The sequence below is a fragment of the Mycetomoellerius zeteki genome, unplaced genomic scaffold (assembly GCF_001594055.1).
Source record: "Mycetomoellerius zeteki isolate Tzet28-1 unplaced genomic scaffold, Tzet1.0 scaffold96, whole genome shotgun sequence".
NCBI lineage: Eukaryota > Metazoa > Arthropoda > Insecta > Hymenoptera > Formicidae > Mycetomoellerius > Mycetomoellerius zeteki.
In genome coordinates, this window is record NW_017257999.1 from 1,410,795 (window position 1) to 1,435,925 (window position 25,131).

General features: G+C 35.0%; 1 protein-coding gene across 9 annotated transcripts in view; it reads left to right on the plus strand.

Annotated features, from left to right (window-relative positions):
- Window positions 1-25,131, plus strand: part of dlg1 (MAGUK family member discs large 1) — a 327,809-nt gene that overhangs the window by 205,038 nt on the left and 97,640 nt on the right. For 8 of the 9 annotated variants that reach the window (XM_018460681.1, XM_018460684.1, XM_018460683.1 and 5 more), the window contains one exon: window positions 9,465-9,500. The exons of the other annotated variant lie outside the window; for it this stretch is intronic. In XM_018460681.1, coding sequence (XP_018316183.1) covers window positions 9,465-9,500 — 36 coding nt within the window. The remainder of the gene's footprint in view (window positions 1-9,464; window positions 9,501-25,131) is intronic. 9 annotated transcript variants of the gene reach the window in all.

Below are 25,131 nucleotides of genomic sequence, written 5' to 3' on the forward strand. Positions count from 1 at the left end.
TAAAGTAGACTCAAACTAAAATATGAAGTTTGATATTTCTATTGGTGGCCGTGCATTAACAGTCAATGTAAGTTTGTAGAAGTTGTCGCAAGTTGTCGAAGCTGCGAGGGAGGTTGTACTTGTGACACAAGTACCTGCCGCATGAACTAAGCACCTTGTAGCGGATACCTTGAAGACAGCATGGTCGATGCTCAATATGCTGGAAGTTCACTAACTTCTACTTCTACATCATATCGTGAAGCAAATTCATACATGTTTCTAAGTATTTTCTAAGCCGGCACTGTTTCGGAAAGGATGATTAGATATGATAGCAGAAATTCTGAGTGTCCGCTCCGATTTCTGTATGCAAGGGAATACATAGGGGGAAGTCGTATAGTATCGACCGGCTTATATTATCGAACAAAGTTAATTCTCACTTCCATTGAGATAACGTTATAACGTATATAAACAGATGTGTATAAACTATTGTTTTGTGTAGCATAATCCGCGATAATGCGAATTATGGCATCGTAGCGAACAATTCACGACATTCACGAACATTCATAGCTTTTTCGTCAGCATGTTTCTTGAGTGTGTCAAAAGTTATTTTTCAGAATCAATTTTTTGTTTCTCAGGTATAATTAAATGATTTTATGACTTTATAATTATATGATTTTTGCTATATTATTAATCAATTTTATCTAAAAATCTACTGAATTAATAGCTGGTCGACAATTTTGCTTCAATCTCTACTTTTAATTTAACCTTCGTTTCGTTTTTATTAATTATCAATCTTTATATCCAATTTTAAATAAAAAGAAAATTCTGTGAAGGAAATTTGTTATTGATATCAAGTCTGCCAGAATATGTCAGCCATTTGGACAAAATTTTCGAAAATGTTTGATGCAAATAAACATAATTTTAGAGACAAAATTAATATAAAAAAAGAAATCAAAATAATTGCTCAGTAATGAATATTTTATTCTCTATTTATATTTATATTAATCTTATAAAAAATCAAATTCTATTTATATTTGAAACCAATTTATTTCAACCCAGATACACTTATATTAGGCAAATTTTTACATGTACGTTTGATCAATATCAGCACTGAAAAAAATTTCTGGTTGAAAATGGACGAATCCGAATTTTCTGGTTAAATTTATTAGAATTCTAGTTGAAATAACCGGCATTCTGGTTAATATTATACAATGTTTCTGATAAAATCTACCAGAATTCTTATTTTTACCAGAATAATTATACCAATCAGAATTCTTAGCTATCTCAACTAGAATTCTAACAGATTTAACCAGAAAATTCTGATTCGTTCATTTTCCATCAGAATTACTATTTAATCCAACCACACCATTTTTCTCAGTGAGTTAATAAAATTGATAAGTTCGTAAATATCTTCACGCACCCTTACATTTAGATCGAACAATACATTCCCCAGATTGTATAAATAAAACAACAACATGGGCAAAGATAGTGATCTCGCCGAAGGGAACGCAGAACAATTCCCTAGGGTACAACCTGTATCGTACGACAAAAATGCCACATTTGGAGGAAACGAAAGCACAAATTCGCGAACAGGTCATACGCACGAGTATTGAGTATCGACAAGCGAGGCAAATCCGTACGAATGGATCGGTGCGTGGCTACGGCAGGCATTTTCCTTAAATTGAACCAAATTGAGAAATGGCGAACGTCCCGCAGGGCGGCCGAACGGTGAAGGACGAAGGGCTTCTAAGCGACGGGGAAAGGGAGAGGAGATGGTCGACAGCGGACAAATGGACGACCGTTCGTATCCGCGAACGTATTTCACCAGGGACGTATTCCACTGACCGGACTTGCCCCGCTTCACCCCGAAAGGCAATAGCTAGAACCGAGAGATTCTCGCCTTTTCATGCCATCCTTTAACATTCATTGTTTCGGAGATCCGCTGGTAAATTTGTTCCGTAATCGTAGGAATTGCGCTGTCATGAACGCAAAATCCGTTTCCATCTATTCCGTGCGAGGCGCTGAAACTTTTTTGACGTCACTGACATTTGTGTATATGATCTAAATACAGAAAATATAATAAAGCGGTTTTTAAAATGTGACATCAGATTGTGTGCATGGCATAAATGTATAACAAATATTTTGAAACGAATATTCTGTCTATGTTTGCGTATCAGTTGAATAATTAGTAAATTTTGTTTGATGCTATTATTCTTTACTAAAGTCTGTTAATAAATAGCAAGCTTAGAAAGCATCTTTTGCTAATGGAATTTTACTAGAAGCTAAAAATTATTAAATCTCGAGTTTGCATATTTTATTCGATTTTTTTTCAAAGAATATAATAATACTCGTTTTAACGGGCACCTCTGTATGTGTCATAAAAAATGAATTTAAAAACGAGGCAATTTCTGATTCAAGAAATGATAAAACAGAAAGATAACGGAATGCGAATGGCACGACGTTTCCTTTACCAGTAAACTAGTTTCATCCTCGTGAATCGGTCCCCACCCGCGAAATTACCGTCATCCCTTACTGGAATAGACCCCCTATAACTTCACGCTCGACGATCCTGGCGAACGTAGATAGTAATTTTGATGTTAGACTTTTATCCTCGTGACGAAACATGGCGGAATTCGTATCTTTATCCAGAATAACTCACCTTGAAAAATACGAAATGAATAAAAATTTTCCGCGCTTAATTTTCTTAATTATTTTCCACGATATAATTATGATAAAATTACGGTACAAGAGATTTTAACAATTGCAGTCAAATAATTTTTAAAATTTTATTATAAAAATGTTAACATAGGGAAGTCTGAACTTGGAAATGTGTGAATTTGAAAGTGTGACAAAAAATAGTTGCCCATTATTTGGACTCTAAAATAGCTCTACAAGAGAATCGCGTGATCAGGGACAAATTTAATGATTTCCGTTTAGACTCGGTTTTATGGGAGCAGTAATTGAATTCCAGTGACACATACATATATACATCACACAATCTAACCTATCTTGACCCTCGTCTGCTTTGGAGGATTGTCCCACAAATGTAAAAAATATGTCCCACGAGTTACACCAGGTATAACACAAGCCGATTCCTATTTCGTACGAAATTCGGAATAGTATAATTTATTTTCTAATATATTACCAGAATAAATATTTAATACGGTATGTTTTTAACGTAACAGCGAATTTATTGCTTAAAATCTCAAAAATTAGAAGTCATTTAATGATTACATACAAACGGGATGAACACAATTAATGAGTTTTGAATGAAAAGTTCTAATTATAACAATGGATGATATCACAGATCTATTAGTGTTGCTTGCACTTTTTGCATCTTCGCCTTCTTTCTCTTCAACGCCTAAATATATATTTTATATCGTTTTAAGTGTAAAAGTTTTTGAGGATTTCAAGCAACGCAAACAATCCTAACGTCATTACTTCACATTCCTCTGTCGCATATTTTACACGTTTTATTCCTTCTAGTGAAAACATCAACAAGTTTTCGTATATCACCGACGCGTGAACGGCATTCCGTTGTGTCAAGAATGCAGCATTGATAAGATGGAAGTGAAAATTTATCTGGAATTTGTTACGCTTTCAGCAGTAGCTGATAAGTGCTATCTAAAGAATCCTGATTCATTGATGGCTCAAGATCAATGCGCTCTTCAAGATAACATGTATCTATTGTTTACATCCGTACCTCTTAACATTGTTAACGTATCAGAGATATCGCTGACATTACACGGGACTTCACTTTCTCATTTACGAAATGAGACGACAATGATATCAAGTGTTTTGATATCATTGTTTCTCTTTTTTATTTCTGTTTTTGATTTCAGAAATAACTTTATGAATCATGGCTTGTAGAAAAATGTAACGTCAAGTTGAATCGATTGCTAGTCCATTATGGATATAAAAAGATTTAAATTTTGTAATAAAATCGATAAATTACCATCATGACATAAAATATATAATAATAAGTTTGCTGTCGTGAAATTGCAAAACCCACCTTTAATCAACATTCAAAATTGCATGTCGTAAACAGACATGGCAACAAATCGATCCTTAATTTACGCCGCAGTTTCCGCAGCACGCCTTGGAAATATTAATCTCCGCTGTTGCTGCACGAAGATTATATATACAAGTAATTATATCTACATATAACGTTAAAGAAAAAGAAGCAAAGGGGCTGTTCTGATCGACGAATTTGCAGTGTCGCTTTTTCACGCAGATTCAGTCTCGTTAATTACCACGACGCGTAAACACTCGCGCTTTTTGTACCACCACGCCGCCGTTTCATGTTTCTATCGATCTACCGCTTCAAGCCTCGTAAGTTTTTCTATCCCCTGTACAGTTTGCCCAAAAGCGCTTGAAAGGAGAGAATATTTTCATCCTCGTCCTTGCAGCGCGAGACGCGTTCGTCGGATAATTAAATTTTTCAGCTTCGTGACTGGCGGCTCGAAAAAATTCTTCCTTTGACTCTCTGTTGACGTCGTAATCCGTCATAAGAAATCCTGCTAATATATGTTCTTGCTCTGACACGACGATTTCGAGTAATTTTTCTTCTAGTTAATGACATTTATTTCTATATTATTTTATGTGCGGTAGGTTTTTTGTCTGAGTCTACGCTTCATTTTCCTTTACGTTGATAGTCGGCAGATGGACATGTGCGCATATACACTAGTTACCGTAAGAATTATAGGCCCGAATTTCTCAAATCCGCAAGCGGGATTTACCTACGTAAAACCCCTTTTCGGATAGGGGATGAATTATCGTGCGGACCTCAGCCTATCCCTTTCCTCTCAAGATAGTCCTGAGCTCTCTTAGGTCACATGGCGTTTCGGCGCGAAACCCCGCGGTCTTCTCGTGAAAATTTATTTCTTTATACTGGCGCATCTTGTAGCTCTTCTTTCGGAAGTTAATATCCTCTTTAATCTTTTCACGTCCGGAAAACTTCGCCGGCGAAGACCTGCCCTCGCAACTTTGCGCGCGAACTTCAACGTCGCGCGAACTTCCGCCGTGTGTCTCGCGCACCGCCCTGTACTAAAGTTAAAAATTTGCCTGACAACAAGAGAGGTTACTTTCAATTTGCTCCTTTTGCGTCTCTTGCTTGTTGTCCGTGTGGATCGATCTGCCTGGCAGCGGTACAATCTCGTGTGGCTTTGACGCGGACAACCCTTGGGTATGTCTCACCGACGACGAATATATGAATAATTTTCCCGTCGGCGCAGTTCGCCCGACGAAAATCGATATTCCATAAATGTGTAAATGTGTAACCGAATCCCGGCGATTCTCTTTGCCTAAGCAAAGTACGTACCCTTGTCGACGACCATCGCATGTGCCCCGAGATGCATTAGCAGTATCGTCGCACATGCTGCACTTTTGACATCTTCGACAATCCTCGATCGACCATAGAACTGACAGCGCAGCGATACGCATAAATTTCTGCTTTTTAAATTCGCTGTCCTGCGAATTTTTTTGCTGAGAGTCTCGACAACGCGAAATTCGACCTTAAACTTATCCGTTATAGCGGAAAAATTTTTCTTCCGGTTTTCCAATTCTCGCCGTCCTCTGTTCTCCGCAGATGACGTTTTTTTATGTTTTATATATTTTTTTATGTTTGGCAGATTTTATTTGTCGTGCACTCCACATTCGTGGGAATACTGAATTTAACGACAAACTTCGAAATTTCCAAACTTTTTCGTATGCGAGAAAAGGCAATTCACGTTGATTTGCAAAAAAAAGAAGAGAAAGAGAAATGAAATGTACGTTGCCTCGATAAATTAAAAAAAAGATTCTCCCACGTTTGTATGTATCGGACCAACTCACGAAGGATGGATTTATGGGCAATATCCCCTGCAACGGAAAATTCGGGGCGATAAAGGGGGCGCGGGTGCGCGCGCGTACGCAAGCAAATGTGTTTCAGGAACGCGTACAGAATATCGCGATCGATATCACATCGTCGGAAATCACAATGTAATACGTCCACGAGCATTTCCGGCGATCGATGCATCTCTGGCCGCTTGTCACTTTGTCTTCCCGCGCCTGTTTCCCCCGTGCGTGTATCACTGCGCTCTCGATCTCCCGCGTTACACGCTGTCGGAAATTCAATTTTCCCGATTTTTCCACGAAAAAAAGACCCGATGCTACAGTCCCGGAATATGATAGCACCACTGTATAAAACAAAACGAAGAAACGGCGGGAGAAATCAAACTCTCTTTTTCGTCGTTCCATGATAAAAGAAAGGACTACGTTGCGTTTTATTTCAGCATGTTCCTTCTTTGTCTGTTTTCTTTCTTTTCTCTTGCGAACAAAGTTTGCTATCTCGCGTCACGGAAATGTTTTATGATGTCGAACTCGAGCTTTAGTTAAAAACAATAGATGGAACGGTATCGTATATAAAAAATATTACGTTAGGTAAATAAATTGATCTGTCAACAGATTTCCTGGTTAGTTTCATGAAACATAGATACGAGCAAACAGAAATAAGCCCCCTAATTAATTCTATATCATAATCCATCTATGCCATCGTGTTTAGAATTTAATGAACTTGTTAATTCTCCTGCAGAATATTTGCAGAAAATTAAAACGATTGCACGATCGCACTGTTTATTCATCGAGAAAAAGCTTTCGGCGATTGAGCTAATCGCGACGATCTATCTTCATTAACGTATTTCTCCTTTCGATTCCACACGAAAACAGAGCGAGAGTATAATCGTATCATGTTAAGAGCGATGACAAGAAAGGGAAATTAGGACGCTGATTTCACTTGCGACAAGGCAAACTTTTTTTTGTCGTATCGTATACTGGAGCGAGGTAGGCTTGAATAGCAATTAATTACGAGGGGACGTCGGAGCAGCGACCGGAAGCCCGACTCACGATGCGCAGCGAAATATGAAATTCAATTTGGCCGTACACGCGGCCACTTCCCTGGAAAATTAAGGGTTGCCATTTCACTGGTAAGAATTTCGGGAAAGACAGCGCATCATTAACGATAACGACTATGTCGATCAATAATCCCGATGTCTTTCTCTCGGAAAAGCCCGGAATCTATACTTAAGTTAATGGATTATGTGATGCAATCAGGAAGAGTGATGTGATGTTTTTCCATTTCTCTGGTTACACTTTTAATAACATTTTTATTTAACAAGTCAATATTTTTTCTTATTCGATTTTCTCGATTGATTCCTTTAAGATATATTTTTCATAAGAATATGATTCTATTAAATTGCGTAGTTTCCTACTTGCGATAGAACGAATGTGACTAGAATGTAAATTAATTTGTGGCATTGAATGTAATAACTCAGTTTCATGGAGAACAAACCAGTTTTCTGTTTTTAAATTCTATCTATATTGATCAAAAGTATACCGTCACATCTATTACATGTCGATTATAACCTGCGTATCATGCAGCAATACATTTTATGACGAAGTAACGACATAAAATTACATGTGTCGATACTTAATTTATTGCTGATACTTGAAATCTTGCCTAGGGCTTATGTATTCATTGAGTAATAAGAAAAAAATATTTTTCTGTTGCGTTTTTCTACATTGATACGCCTCGCATTTTCTTTGCCGTCATAAACCCTCTCGAGATTCATCAAATTTGTAGCACGGATTATTCACCACGAGTATCACGGGACCTTGTGTACGTGAAAATGATCAGGTAATCTCGTACAGGCGCTCGGAATTGTGTTGGGAAAACGACGAGACGGCCATGTCTTCTCTCCTTGAATTTAATCGAATGAAAATTACATCCACGTCAGTTTCCTTTTTTCAACTTTTTTCTTTTTTCCTTTTTTGTTTGTCTATAACAGAGTGCGTCGGACATATTTTAATCTAGCCGAAGTAACATTAGATCTGTTTTTTATAATTGAATTAGTGTACACTTTCTGTACTTAAAGTAAAATAGTTTTTATTTAAAATGATATATAGTATATGATATGAAATTTGGTGAAAGTGGAAGAGAAGGAAAATTCAAATGCAGTAGTAAAAAACAATGAGGTAATATTTTTTTTATAATAAATTATTTATTATTTTATTAAGATCTTATTAGCTTTACTATTAAAATGAATGATCAATCAATAATTTAAGATTCGGTTTACGATTGCGTTTCAAATCCGATAAATTTTATTGGCGCACAGTTTATATAACTGAAATAATATATTTGTAAAAATTTGCAGTATTATTAAGCTAAGATCCGCTTTGACCGAAAATAGAATTATTTCTATTAACTGAATAAAAAATAAATGTATTTTATGTGATTTTATCCGTATGCATTTTCGTATAAGAAGTACATGCAAAGTTAAAATGTGATCGAGTATACGATGTTTTTTTTACATTTGACTCGAATATCACGTGGAACATAATATTTCAACAACTGACATTGAATGTGTGTTTTAAAGCTTACCTGCATTTATTCTACGACATTATCGCGGTGACAGCGACGCGACGTGGTGAAATTCGTCGTTACATTGCGTCGCGAAGTTCAGTTATCGTGGACGCGATAATTATGCGAAGTGGAGAATTTCGTGCTTGCACGCGCCATTGTCAACTTCCGCTTTTAATGAGCTCACCGCGTTTAATAAGCGCGTGGTATGCAAAAGGAGCGAATTTGCATTGTGGAGGCATCTAAAATGCGAGCTTAAACCATTTAGCCGAATCAACAAAACGACGTCGCTGCCGGCCAGAAATATTCCCTTTCTAATTATTATTTAAGTTTGCATGAATAATCTTCTCTTGAACACACATGTTGTACAGCATGCAAGCACATCTTCCCAGAGACTTCCTCTCTAAAATTCCTAAGCTGCACTAAAGTAACTTTCAAAAAGGTCAAAAATGTTCGTCTACACGCAAAATCATTATCACTTTCGATATATTTCCATTCACTTTATTTAATTTGATTGTTATTAAAAAAAAGCGGATTTATTGTAAAAGTTCACGTTCATTTATAATAATAAAATATTAATAATCAATAAATTAGTTTGGATATATTTCATATAATAATATAAAGCGTTTTGCAAAGTTTCAACTACACGAGCGTATACTGAGATGAATTTGGAAATCATTTATATCTTGATAGCTAATTGCTAGCAAAGCTGTAGATTAAACTTCGGTTATAATCTAGTTAAAGTGAGAGCAGCTCTACGTGATGAATAATAACGATTTATCCGTGTCCGCGAAGTTTAATCTGCGAAAATTTTGTAATCCTCCTTGTTAGATAATTTCATAATTACAATTCATCATGTATTCGTTAAAATTCATCAAGAAATACGCTCTTGTGAATGCATATCTTTGATATATAGAACTTGTTTGCATAAATGATATTCCTAATAAAACGATGCCGCGATATTTTGGTCATTTTTTGGAATCCGACGCGAGATGAATGGCCTTGCCGGAAGCATGAAGTTCCAAACTAGCAAAAGAGCAAAAAGTCACGCGACCTCTCTTCTAATTCCCTGAACGCTCGGTTGTTGCAGGCACACACTCCTCTTCTCGCGGCCGACACGAGACACGTAAGTAGAAAGTTGGTAGCAAAAAGTAGCCGAGTCAAGGAGATTGTTAGCAAGTAGTCGCGACCGAGAGAAGAATCGCAATTGTCACGTGCGTTTGCGTTTATACAATTTACACGTTTCACTCGTCTGATAAAAATATTTTAATTAATCATCAGTAATTAATTCAATATCGGTATTAATACAAAAAAATCGCTGTATAAAGCTGTTGCTTATCGTGACATTTGCTTGAAGCTTTTTTAAAAATTTGATAAAAATTTTATGTCAAGAATTTCAACATTTGTTTGACTGATATTAACGTGGCCGCTTAAATTTTTCTCTCGGTTCGAAAGTAGAGCGTATTTGCATATGATTAAATGCGGGCGGTAATATCTCATCGAAGACATTTATCCCATTAATTACACAGATGACACGATTAACAGTTCCCGCAATGCGTGTCCTGCATTTCTGCAAATTGATCATCTGCCGTATACATTACCGATGTGTGCGCAAAGCTGGCGTATCATTTCGAGGGAACTTAAACTATTGAGAAAAGCCTGGCTTTATTTTTAATAATTCTATAATTCTTGACTGTGTTAATTTAAATAAACAAAAATAGTTTATTTGAATTTGAGAAATATTTTATTAATGTTAAAAGTTTGTTAAAATTCTTGCTAGAATGCTGAAATAAGTACAGAATTATTCTAAAATAAACAGAATTCTTGAAAAGCGCGTTTCACTTCGATTTACGTAGACTCGCCTTCCTCAGATGGTATAGATTGTTTAAGAAGTATTTAATTATTATTTATTGTTACAACTCCTATTGCAATGCACAAATAGCTACAGAATAACACAGAAACAAGAAATGCTGTATAACGATAACGATAACATGGAATCTACATATTTTTCATTTTGGTATTTTAACAATGCTTGTTTGTTTCTATTCAATTATATTTAACATTTTTTGCTTTTAAAAGACAGCACCTTTTTCGAATAGAATTATAAATTTCTTACAATACTAAGAGAATTCGCGCAAGATAAACTGAAACGCTGCATGAATCTGGCATTTTAATTTTGAAACAGGTTTTTTTAATGACCAGAACTATTTTTTATCTATAAAAATTATAAAACTGTTATAAGTGCAACTAGAACTTTTAGTTTCCAAATAATGTTCTCGATTTATAAAGCTTACAATACTTATACTGATGTGGCAAACGTACAGAAGTGCCATATACTACGTGTTTAGATTCATTTATCATTCATTTATACAAGTTGTTCATTGCACAGCAGAGATTTTACCAACAATTGGAAGAAAGTGCATGTTCGGAAATTGACAACGGCAGCTGACCAAATCGAGTCGCGATATACAAATGTTTTATAAGATAGCGCGACGGCTATCTCGGCGCTTACATTGAGGTTTATCATGACATAATTGCAGTTTCATATCGTTGGTACGCGGTGTCTCCTCGTAAATTACGCGCGCAAGAAGACGTAACGGATAATTATTTGCCCCTGAGTCATTAGCGCTAACGATCCCCCTTGCCACTCCCGGTAGTGGTACTGGAATCTAATCTACGAGCAACGATTGCGTTCACGACACGTCGTTCCTTAATCATCGTTTGATCGGTTAACTTCAGCAATTATATACGCCGACCTTCAAGACACAAGCGATAGATCTGGAAGTGTCTGGTCCGGACGAACTTCCTCATGCCTCTGAGAATCGTTTGTATAATGCGTGTAGGAAATAGTGTCATCTCAGTTTCCTTCTACTCGCTCGCTTCCGTTTCATCGAACGGTCTTATCCAATTTGCCGTGAAACTAATCCAGTTGCTTCTCGAGAGTTTGCCAGTACTTTAATGATTCTAAGCTATTAGATAACATATTACTAGATCTTGTCTTTATCAAATCTGTAATCTTTAATTGAATGTGGAAAGGAAAACAATTATGATAACGGTTTCACGTGTATATTATTTTTTATATTCCTTTTTGAATGATGGCTTTCTCATATGTTAATCGAGAAATAGAATGCAATAAGAATGTATAACTAGCTTTACATAACTTTGAAAAAAATGGACTTAAAATTTAAAGTCCGAATAATTAAAAAAAAGTTAATCAATTTATTTTTATATTCCTAATATCTAAATTTGATGGAAAAAAGTTTAGAAATCCAGAAAAAATTCTAAAAAGCAATACATTTTTATTTATAAGTTTATTCGCGATAATAATTATTTTTTCGACATTATATATAATTTGATCCTCGATTTGTTACGAGTGAAGGGACAGTAAAATCGAGCGTCGCATACAATTCCATACGGATTACAATGATGTTAATTTTACACCCAAAAAAAATATTCTGCCGATAAGCGGGGAATTCCTCTTAGCATTTCCTCTAAGCAAAAAATCTTACATTAATCTTACATTAATCAGGTGCGTATATTTATAACATGTATTCATCTATAAAAATGAGGACATATGAGCTACGATCAAAAATAAATTCCTCTATAGAAAATTCTATTATAATAACTCGAATAGCCTTTTGAAATAAAAGGATATACAAAATACTAGCGGCACGCTTACTTGTTAGAAGAGGTTTTTGTCATTTACGTGCTACAGTAATACGCGTTCATGTCAGTACATACAAGACATTCTTCTAGTATTGAGAGGATCGCAATCCTAAATCCAGTACTTTAGGATTATACGAAATTCCTTTATTTTGTAGAGTATCCTCTTGAGGTCATATACATATAAATGGAAAATCCTCTGACATTAACACGGAACTGCTAAATGGCAGAATATTTTTTTTGGGTGTACAAGGTATCTTGAGCATATTGCAAAATGGATGCAAAATTCCGATAGTCGAAAAGCCCGAAATAATTATCTCATGACGTGAAAGTTAAACTCCATGTAGATGTGCAACAATACATGTTGCTTTTACACATACATACAGAGAAATGTTTCCCTTCGGGCCTTGCTTCGAGCATACATGTAAACATAGCGCAAATCCGCACATCAAATTAATTAACTATTATACATTTCATTATGTTCTCATCCCATTAATTGAATTGAAATCCATGTCTTGATATTTTGATTGATTCACCATTGGAGAAATTAAAGGTGACATTAAACGTCAAATGAGTTACACGTTATAGGTTTGGCCAATGTATTTATGCGCATCGATATTTTGCGAATGGAGAGTCTGTTAAAAATAATCTTGTTTTCTCTCTACATTTATGCCCAATTTCTTTACTTCCCGATAAGTTGCGGATAACCCGGGGGATAACCTTATCCAGGAGATATCTTTTGGATAAAGTTATCTAGGGGCGAAGAAATTGGGTATTAGACAAATCTTTGTCGGAGTAGGACACATTATCTCATATTATTCCTTCAGATACCGCTGTATATTTCAGGACATTATTCATTCAACGGAGTTGATTAGCCCTCGTCGGTTGTGCCGACCTTTTAAATCACCCTTGTCTCTCGAATGTGCAAACACACCCATCGCTTCCTCAAAACTTCACCAGTTTCGTTCTCTTCGGCCTCGTCGGAAGATTCATAGCGAGCCTGATTCGATTTGCAGCGTCGTTTGAAATTCAGGCGAGGGCGTATTTCATTCGTCGACGGTCAGAGAAGGAAAGGAAAGATGGGGGGGAGTTGGGTTGAGAAGGCAGCCCGGTGAATATCGAGCTTGCCAAATGGAGTAAACTGCAGCCTCCGGCTCGTGTAATCTTCCGGAAGTCGCCGCGTCTGCCGTCGATTACCTTCCTTCTCTTTCTCTGTCTTTCCTCTCTCTCTCTCTCTCTCTCTCTCTTTCTTTTTTCAGTAAATAACTTTGTATATCTCTTTTTATCTTCTCGTCACCTCTGTTTTACTCCTCCCTTATTCGTCTTCTTTTTTTCGTCGGCTCGACTTTTCCATGCTGTACCTTCCCTTGGCCTTGGCAGTAAATCAGGCGAAAGGGGTACTGCATAATCCAACGAAATGAAGCCAAGTCGTTTTTACGAGACGTCGCGGGAATCATATTTCCGTCGTAGCTCCTGGAGAACTGTTTGCTTTCCTTGCAACGTGGGAAAAATTTCGCACCAACGGGGAAAATGACTGCTTCCGTGAATAGAGAAATTCATAGTACGGAGCGAATTTCTACATGGCTCGGCGAATTCCGCGGGCGTTCATCAATACGCAGCAGGATATCGGTCTCCAGTATTCATTTCCTTTGGATTAGTACGCACATTGCATACAATGTGTACAGATGTACCCGGGGAAAAATCCGCTTTTTATATAACCACTGTAAAAAGTGATAGATATTTCTGGCCGGTTGGTATGCGATACACGAGCGATGACAGAGATATTGTCGAACTGACAAAACTTCATTCTTTTTTTTATGATGGCTGTATAAAAGATGTTTTCATATTTGCGATATCATATGCTACGTCGCGCATCGTTCAGGGCTTACGACTGAATTTTGAATTTATCACTTTGATTTATTTTGCATATTTTTAAATTTTAAATAATTGATTATTTTATTTTTAACGATTATATTAAATTATCGATATTCTTTTCTAATTTCGATGCTTCTTCTTTTCTCGGTAGAAAGTTTGTAATATCGTCTGGTAGGATACTTATTATTCGGGGACAGTAACATAATTTTGTTCTTGATAATGAGGACTGTAATATCCTGGAGTGCTTATCTGCATGCGACATTCCGAGATCTATTTTCTGCGAGGCAAGTTAGGGTTTCGATCGTCGTCTGAAATTCAAGGCTCAAGTTGCAGGCACCGTTTCCCGCGGGAAAACATCCTATTTCGCATTATTCCAAGCTGTCGAAATTCTGGTTTCATCAGTGTCTTCATTCCGTCCCTCCCTTTACCACGTCGTGTCTTCTCATCGCAATATTACGCTCTAAAATTATCACGTTTATGAAGTCTGCATTAAAATGTGATTAGATCTTCATTTAACAACCAATAAAATAATGCCAAAAAATCGATAGCGTATTAAGGATGTATCTCGTGAAGTCGTCGAACCAACACTGAAAAAAATTTACTAAATCTTAATACATAATTTTTTGAATAGTAACTAAGTAAACATTTATTTACAATAAATAAATATTTACTCAATAAAAATAATGGTTAAATCAAATTATTGATTTTTGTATGAAATAAATATGTGTTTATATTTAGTAAATATTTACTTAGAATTATTCAAACAGTATTTTAGTATTTTTTCAGTGAAGATTTAAAAAATGTCTCTAAGTTGTGTCTTCGTCATCAGTCTAGGCATAAAGTTCAACCTTTTTTAGAGACTCATTTTCAGAAGACTATTTTTAAATAGATAAAATTTTTCTGGTCATATAATGTTTATTTTGTTTGCATAAAATAGAAAATATGATTATATTTTTGGCTATAAGTCCCAAAAAAATTACAAATAACATGTGATCTGCGGGTCTCATCAGATTACGCATCACTGACAATTGTCAAGATAAGTCATCTTTTTCGTACATATTCTTTTTTTCAGTTTCATGAACGCCTTTATGCTTCTTAATTATGGATTGTTCACTTATAATTCTAAACCGCAATAATTTATATTGCGAGGTATTCTGTTTTGCGACTAAATCATGTTCTATGTTATATTATCGGCTGTGTTCATCGGAATAATCGATATCGCATCTCATCCTGGCACGATCCATTAGTGGTTAGGGATCATCGGCCAGTAGCTCATGTTGATTACCACGTGGTGCACCTCCTGGCACTTCCCGCGCTTCCGGTCCTATAGGACGCTATAGCGTTGCATTATAGGTTGCCGGTATTATAACAGGACACGTCGTATAAATCACGTCGAATGACGTGCATGCATCGCTCTCTCAGTTGCGTCCCCTGGCGTCGACGCAAATTGCTGGCATTAGTCGTTAGTGACGGATCATGACTGGCCCTTCCGTTCGGAGGAGATCACGAGAGGCGCTGTCCTTCGTGCCAGTTTCACACGTCTAATAATTCAATTCTGTTAATATTATTTGACTCACACTTCAATTCTCAGGCAATTGTTATCTATTAATACCTAGACATTTTCGTGAAAAGATTGGTTCCAAGTTCAAAAATTTATTTTCAAATTATCTAAACGAATAAAATTATGAAGTCATTATTTTTATATCTTTGTGGCATGTAATCTATATTTTTAAAGAGTAAAAATTGAAAAAATCTCTTTAATCGACTAAAATATCTAATAATCTTTTAAGTGTATTAATATATAACAATATAATGCTTTTCTAAACATCGTCACTTTGGCTTTTTCATTCTTTTTCTTTTACTCTTTCAAATAAAGGAACAATCTTTTTCTTTTGATTGTCTCGTGTTCGAATCACAATGCATTTCGTAGGACAATGCTCGAATCAACAGAGCATGAACGCAATGTGTTTCTTCAGCTCTTAATGATTTTTCCAATACGCGGAGTATATTGCGTGTCGGCAGTCATTTATCTTTATTTCACGGAGGATACTCTGTTGCGGTTCGCACGAGGCGCGGAATTTATATTAATGGTAGCACGCATAGATATTAGGAATAATTACATTTTTCCGTTGGGATGCCGTTCCGTACGTGAGAGGCTCGTATATATCTGTGTAAATATATACATATAAAACATTTATTATTATATAGGAGTTACTGAGATAAATTGCAGATCATATTCTGTTAATTTGAACGGTATCATTATGTCCGTTTCGCGAGTTAACTTCATCTTGTTTTATTTTGCAACGTATCCTTTGTGATTTTAACTTTTGTCAGTATTTCAACTTTTATTGTCATGTTCTCTTTCTGTTCAGGTATGTTTTAATAAATATTTCAAAATTAATACTTCAGCGCGTTCAGTCTGCAATTAACGGAGTTATATCCGTTAAAACTTTAAAATTATTCGACCGAATTATTATCCGAGAAAGTTTTGTTCATAGCGATGCATGCGATGAAGCAGACGCCGTAAAAAATTATTGTATAAATATCTTTCCATCATCCAATGAAATTTTCCGCTCACAATCAGATTTTCGATCGTGCTAATAAATATTAAAATAACTGATTAATTCTTTCGGGTCCAGTGGTACATATACGAGTATGTAATATACTATGTGTTAAAATCATATCTTTGATAAATATCAAATTATTCAACTAGAACTCGTTTTAAAAGAAATTATTTAAACTTTAATTGAAAAATATTATGATAAATACAGTCATAAAATATAAAAATTATGTGCATAATAAGATCAGAAAGATTCTTGGACTAACCATGAAAGATTTAATATAGTTTAGATTTAATATAGTTAGTCCAATATTACTTATTTGCGTAACAATTAATGCCAATAATATAACAATATAAATTTCTAATGATTATTTATATTATACATAATGTATATATAAACGCATTTAATTTTTAAGCCTTTTACATTTCGAAATACGTTACTTCATAATAAACAATTTTATTGTTTATCACTGATACTATTTTACTTTTTGGATCCTTTATTTTAAATTTTTATGTTGCGACCTTTAAAATTAGATAGTATGTTTTTCAATTTTAAAACAAAGTCAGACCTTAAAGAGCTAAGCGAATGCATGCGTCGCCCCAGTGCGTTCGGCCGAAAATGTTTACTTTGGAATTGGGACATCCGCAGCCAGGCTGGGCTGGCACCATGTTCTCCGCAGGTGCATAAACTTTAACTCGCAAATTCTGTAATCGCTGCACTAGATCCGCCCATTTGCTAACCGGATGAACTGCAAACGCAGATTTATATCTTGCGGTCGTATCGCCATGCCATCGATTCGATCGAATCTGCCCTGTTCCACAAGTTCAGTGTGCGAATCGCGCGCATTTATTCGTTTCGAATGACGGATATAATCGTTAAGAAAAATGTCTGATTGAATTAATTGAAATTCTGGTTGAAAATGGACAAATCAGAATTTTCTAGTTAAATCTATTACAATTCTAGATGTGTGATAATCGGAATTCTCTAATTGATATAATCAAGATCTTTACCATTTTCAAATAGATTTTTCTCAGTGAACGTAATTATTATTAAAAGATAATACAAATGGTAGGATGGTGATAGCGCGTAAGTAATTTTGTAGTCAGTAAAAATGCTAGTATGGAATATTTAAGCAATAAATATATTTCTTTATAAAATAATATGATTTTATTACGAATAATAAGGTATGCAACGTGCGAAACGTAACGTAAAACAAATCTTATTACGCGGATATTGTACGGTGAAGCGAAAGCTTCTAGGTGTGATAAATATTAATCAGTCTCAATGAATATCTTTACCGCACGAAAATAATTAATACTTCGGTAGATGTGAATAATCCACTTTTATAAAACGTTCGTTTTCTTCCACTCGGCGATCGATATAGCGCCTCCGAGTTTATGAATTGATTTATGAAGCGGGGAAACGTCCGAGTGTTGGTTTCTACTACAGATGACTTGCCTGCATCTGAAAATTGGAGAATATTATCATAATGTATTCCACCTCATCTGCATTGGAATTACTGACCAGATAAGGACTCGAAGTTCGGTATGAGTGCACTTTAAAGCGAGGTCGATTTTTTCCTGGGAAAAAAAGGCATATGAAAAATCATTGGGCGGGATGTACGTGGTGTGCAGTATTTATTATCTGAAATTTTTTGTACATTGTTAATTTATGGATCGTGATATTAAATTATTACAACAATACAATTCAAATATCATTAAACATTCAACATTGTAAATTATTATATTATAAATTTTATGCGGAATTTTATAAGTTATTGTTTTTAATGACGATGCAACAACGAGATAATATGAATTATTATTTTAATGCTATAGCAGTAGAATAGAATGAATTATTCATGGTTCACGCCCTTCATGGAAAATCTTTATTTAGCGCTGAATTAACATTAACGGGAGCGAAAACAGCTATGGTTTAAGTCCATGGAGTGCCTCCATGAAATCTAAAACCTGAGGAGTGTATTTAGGTCGACTTCGTTGTCTTTGACAGCTCGTTCGTCCTGACTTTTAAAAACTACCGGACAATTTCCGTGGGTTTATCTTCGCGAAACTTGTTCGGCGCGCGTAAAGCTCCGCCGAGTAATTTGAACGAAAAGTAAACTCTGAGGCTCTTTATTTTGCTTGGCTTTGCGTTAGTAAGAAACTACTGTGTCTCGACGAATCGACGTGAAATCGAGACAAACTCCGAATGTTATTTTAAGTCCATTATTTCGGTTTGAATATTGTTAAATCTACTGCCGTTGATACAATATTCTTATGTATATATTTCATTATTTTCTAAATTAACTTGTGATTTTATGCAATCTTTTTTCTATTATGTATTTACAGGTAAGTACGCTTTTTAAATACGCCATTTGTTTAAACTAAAATTTTTCTATTAACAAATTACATTATCTCAACTTTATTTTTGTACGTAACGTTAACATCGTTACATTATCGATTAATTTCGTTAAATTAAACAGTGAGCAATAAATTTTGGACCAAGATATTTCTAAAGCAATAAATTCTAGAAACAATTTAATACGAAAATAGCATATTAAATAATTTGATTGATACTCTTTATATATTTTTTTATGGTTTTCTAAATTTTTTACATCAGCAATTAATTTCAAAACATATTTATAACATATTTTGCTAGTATTTCATTGAAGAAACAGTTTAGAAATTGAACTTATGGTATTATCTTTTTATTTTTTACCGTTTTGCTCTCATGCAGTTATGATAATTTATAGTAAATCAATACCCATTTAAAATTTCTGATGCCTGTTTGCAATATTTTGAAGCCAAAAATTGGCGAAAATTCTGACATCAGATTTTTGTTTACAATATTTTATGCATGTTTTTTGAAAGTTGAAGTGCAAGTGCAACGCGACATCAATACTCCCACTTTTGATATTAATTTCTTACAAATGGGGAAAGCAATAAATTTGGGACCAGAGCAACAAATTAGCATTTAATAATGGCATATATTCGAACTTGTTTTTAATGTTTGGAGTACTAGTTTCTCAGAGATCCAAATGTGTTGGCTTTATTTAGATCAGCTGACTGTCTGCATCGCAAATAATTAATCTTTATGATAGTAAATCTATTTATGCGCTACAGTATATCTTGCTCTATTTATCGTAATGTCGCTGCTGATTTTGGTATCGAACGGCATCACTATATGGAGTAACGATAAGAGGAGAATGGGCCGTTACACCTGCATGAATTTCGAGATGGCAGGCGCAGAATAAGGTCGTAAACTCCCCGGGCGTAAACCGGTAAATGGTACGTGCCAAAGTAGAATGAAGTTTCCCGACGTTGAATCGGTGGAAGACGCCCGGGCCGATCACCTCGATCGAGCGCTCACCGTTACTTGGGTCCGTCTCATACGATCTATACGTAAGCCACGAAACATGATGCTGTAACTCCCCACGCCTAGAATTACTAGTCAAAACTACCTGAGGGAGTTATACGGCAATACAGAATCGCTTAGTTTGTCTCCTCTTGCCCACCGGAAACAATCTCTACTTCTGTCGGACGCGGGAGTTTCAATAGTCGCAGCGATCATCATGTGTTTCAACTCTCGGGTTATCGCGATACGAACGATGAATGAACGATTCATTACTTCTCCTCGAACAATTCGAAAAAATTGAAACATTTTGATTTTGTATTTATTTTCAATTTAATATTGTGTATCGCATTGGTGCATTACCATTATTACGAAAAATATTCGAATATTTGTTGATCGTTTTTATTTTAGCGTTTGCAAAATGTTTACAAACATTACAGCGTTTTGTATTTATAAATATTTATATTTTTTCCTATCATGCTTTTAATATTTTTCAATATTTTTATCATCAGTGTTACAAAAATTATAAATTTTGTTAAGAGTTCAACGACCACAAATATCATCATACCGACTGAGGGATAAATCGACATTAATAAATAAATGTTTAATATCTAGTAGTTTCCCTTTTCTTCTTCTTTACTTTTTAAATCAAAGTGCTATAAATAGATTATAATTAAATTTGAACACCTCGTGGAAGCATCCACTATCCGTAGATTATCTAGAGATAATGACGTTCTAAAATGTCTTAATTTCCGCGGAAATTCTCGGCGCTGCAGATGAATGAGCACGATGAGAGAGAGAGAGAGAGAGAGAGAGAGAGAGAGAGAGAGAGAGAGTTCATACTTTTCGCGTCTCGATAAATTCTCACAGCGAGAGAATTTATTGCATCGCGAGGGCGTTCTCAGGCATTCCACGGATTAACTCGTCAAAGTGTCTCTCAAGAAATTGTCCCGGCCGCCCCGTTACTCTACGGGGTACACTATATCCTCGAGGTTGTATGCAACTATGCGGCGTGGGTTGAAGTTCGTTGCTAAACTTCGAGTAACGTGCATGACCCCGAACCTCTCTCTTCCCTGTGGTAGTAATCGAGAAATTATGGGTTGCACAGGAAAGTAATCAGAAATTTGCGTAACTTTGATCGCTACAGCAAGAACTGCGATTCGATTAGGCATTGATACTTTTGACGAAAGTATGAATTATATAGACAATAAGAGCAAACTATGTTGTAATCTAATAATATATGTATGTAAGTCCAGATTGTGTGAAACGAGAAAGCAATTTATTTAGTATACAAGTAAACTACTCAGAGTGAACGCTTACTGTGATTCTAAGGAGCAGAAATTGAATTCCCAATCGGGATGGCAATGAAAGGAAAAGAGCACGGACGCGCGATGGATTTTTATAATTCGCTCGATTGAATTGATGCTAACAAGGAAAGGGACGCAACTGTCCTCCTCCGATTTTAATATGTTATTCTCCAGACAAAAATAAGCGACACGTATTTTTTTATATGTGCTCATACGCACTTTTAGGGGGTGAAACACCCTTTAGAAGAAAATCGGTTTTTCTGTTTCGAAGCGAATATCGCCAGAACTGTAAGAGATAGAAAAAAATTTTCATAATGAAAATTGAATGGTATTAAGAGTACTTTAGAAATATAATTATAAAGAAAAAAAAATTTTTCTTTATAAATAAATAATTGTTACAAATAAATAATTAAAAAAAAATTTTTTATAGTTTTAAAGTACTCTTGAAGCCATTCAATTTTCATTATGAAAATTTTTTTCTATCTCTTACAGTTCTGGCGATATTCGCTTCGAACGAGAAAAACCGATTTTCTTCTAAAGGGTGTTTCACCCCCTAAAAGTGCGTATGGGCACATATAAAAAAATACGTGTCGCTTATTTTTGTCTGGAGAATAACATATTAAAAGCTCATTAAAATCGGAGGACAGTTGCGTTCCTTTCCTTGTAAGTAACTTATACAAATGAGATCGTCAAATATGCCGGCAGATAAAATCTGCATATTATGCAAAAAGAAATCAGGAAAAGAAAATTACGAAAGGCTCATGAAGATTATTAATGATATAACATATAACGCAAAAAATGAGGGAATTTGATTATATTTGAACAAATCGCGCAGCGAAAAAAAAATAAAGTGCATTTATATTATGCACATCTCAATCGAATGAGCAATACTTTTGATACAAACGCAGATTGTGCGATTCTGATTGTACATACTAAATTCTGTTTTACGACATTACATTCCAAATTCAAGCAACGTGTTGTTTTATGACTAGTCGTGAAAATTCGTGGTTTCACGGTTTTGCAGCTTCGTGCTATTATTGCAACTGAATCGCTCGATTTCCTTGTGTAATCCGATAAAGACACACGGTTTGGAAGAACGGATTTTTACGAGGGTAAGCAACGTTTGACAACCCCTTTTGCGCTCCGTAGAAAAACACTGGGCGTCGACAGCGCCTAGGAAAGAATGGGGAAAGAAAAGCAGCCGGACGTGACCAGGGTAAGGGCTGCTTCCGATTCGTCCGAAAACTTAGAGGCTTTGGCTTGCTGACACGGAATACAAGATTGGAATAAATTTACGGTACTTCGTGCATCGTATTAAGCATTCTATGACCTCCCTTATCGTCTTCGTTTGTTAAGTTTTATTCATTCACTATCGATGACATCTTGCTTTAACATTACCAATAAAATATAGGACTTTTCTTTATCTTACTTTATCTTATTTATTACTTTTTTGTATTATACTTGAAGATTTTGCTTTAACGAAAATTTTATGATAATTTTCTTCGAAAGAGACGTTATTTTCTTCGAACTATTTTTTTTATTTTGAGATCTGACTTTTTAAGTTTACTTTACGACTTGCTGTTTTTTTCTCTCATCTCTTATGGTCAAATTGTCTGCGGAAGCATAAAGAAGCATAAACGTCCAAAGCTGCACATACCTTCGGGAATAAATTTATTCAAAAAAAAGATACACAAATACTTTCTATAAGATTTAAGCAATACGCTGTATTAATATTATTTATGACGCAATGCGCCATTTCTAGATTAATAAGAAATAAAAATGATTTTATTAAGTACAATTGAATTCTCAGGATAGCAATATTTTCACATATTTTCTTGAGAATCGTATGATAGTTTTATTCTACAAGGCTCTTTCTTTGCGGTACACACACACACACACACACACACACACACACACACACACACACACACACACACACACACACACACACACACACACACACACACACACACAATGCGTATATGCGTATATGAATTAAAAATATCTCGGTTGTGGAAGATTTGTCGTGAATGTCAACCATGATTTCTTGTGTTCTCGTAAGAATATCTTCGAGATTTATGTATGACAGCAGTAACTTTTATTTTACTTCGATAAGTGGTTTGATATTCTCGTTCAGTTGGTCGTAACATTTTTTACGGACTCTTTAAAACTTACAAATAGACTTGATTAGTGAAATATAAGGTAAGTGGATAAGAAAGTATCCCTTTGTTGCTTTTATAAATTCACATGTACGAGGGGGGACCCAAAAAAAACGGGAATTTCGTCATAACTTCTTTATTTCTCAATATTTTAACACCAAATTTTGATCACCTTCAAAGTATTCGCCATTGACCACAACGCACTTCTCCAAACGATTCTTCCATTGTTCAAAACAGTTTTTAAATTCACTCATCGGGATGTCCTTTAAGCCTTCCAGCGATTTTTGTTTCACCTCCTCCACAGTGGCAAAACGCTTTCCTTTCATATTCCTTTTGAGTCTGGGGAACAAAAACCTCCAAGTAGAGCTTCTGGTTGGCAGTTTGACCCGGGGGAACGAACTCCGCGTGCACAACACCTCTGCAATCGAATCTGCCACTGTGGAGGAGGTGAAACAAAAATCGCTGGAAGGCTTAAAGGACATCCCGATGAGTGAATTTAAAAACTGTTTTGAACAATGGAAGAATCGTTTGGAGAAGTGCGTTGTGGTCAATGGCGAATACTTTGAAGGTGATCAAAATTTGGTGTTAAAATATTGAGAAATAAAGAAGTTATGACGAAATTCCCGTTTTTTTTGGGTCCCCCCTCGTATATGTCTATCAGATTGTTAATGCATACACAATTTGATGTCTTATTAAAAAAATTTTTTTGAAGATTCTGTTTTAGCAAAGAATTAAAAAAAGAAAAATGTAATAGAATGATTATAATTCTATATGAATATCATCGATATATCGTATATATCGTATATATAAAGTATATATCGTATATATACTATCGTAACAGTTTGTTTATTGAAATGAATCCTTTTCAATAAAACAAACTATTGTTTAAAGCAAATTTTTCCAACGTTTATCTTTGAATACATATTGTAACACGGATTTTTGAAATCTTACAATATTTATTTTTTTATGAATTTCTCATATGTTCGATTTTTTTTCTGTATAATTATTAAGGATAATATTTTTTAATAAAAATATTAAAGTTAAAATTAACAAAAACTTTCTATTATACAAAGTTTTACCAATTTTTATTAGGTAAGCTATTATATGCTATTATACTTTTCGAGAATATGTAATATGGGTATTTTTATTCTCACGTCACAATTACATATCTTAATTTTGTAGCAACATAAAACATCAATATTTTTATAATGTTATTTACAAAACTAACGCGTGTAAAAAACATAATTTGCACGCTATTAAAACAAACTTATTTTGTAAATTGTAAATTTTTTGGTGAGCATTTTCTATTCCTTTTTTGTTATTGTTAGCGCGTCACATCTTTGCAGATCTATATTTCTTTAAACAATTTTTTAGATATCTCAAGAAAAATGTAATTATTTAATTGTAATATTATAAGCACAAAAAATAATGTATTGATTCGATAAAATGTTTAACGAGTATTTTTATGACATTGCTATCCGTAGTCTATAGTTTTTGCACAAGAGACGTCAGGATATTATAAGAAGACCGCAATTTGTTTATGTTTAGTTATGTTTCCGGTGTTCGCCCGTGGGATTTTCTCAAACGAGAGCACCGTTAATGAATATTTATATCATTATCATGGCCCGTTTCTTCGTATGCAAAGAAAGCTTAACGTGCTGCCGCTTGTCCGACCTTCTCCACCCTCGCTGCATATTTTTCAGACCCGGTAAAGAGGTAACCAAGAGAAAAACAGTAAACGTATAAATCCTCTAGATTTCTCCACCAAGAAAAATGCGAGCATTGAGCCTCGTTGCAGTCTCATCGTGACGTGAGCTACGATTAAATCGTCTGAATAAATTAAC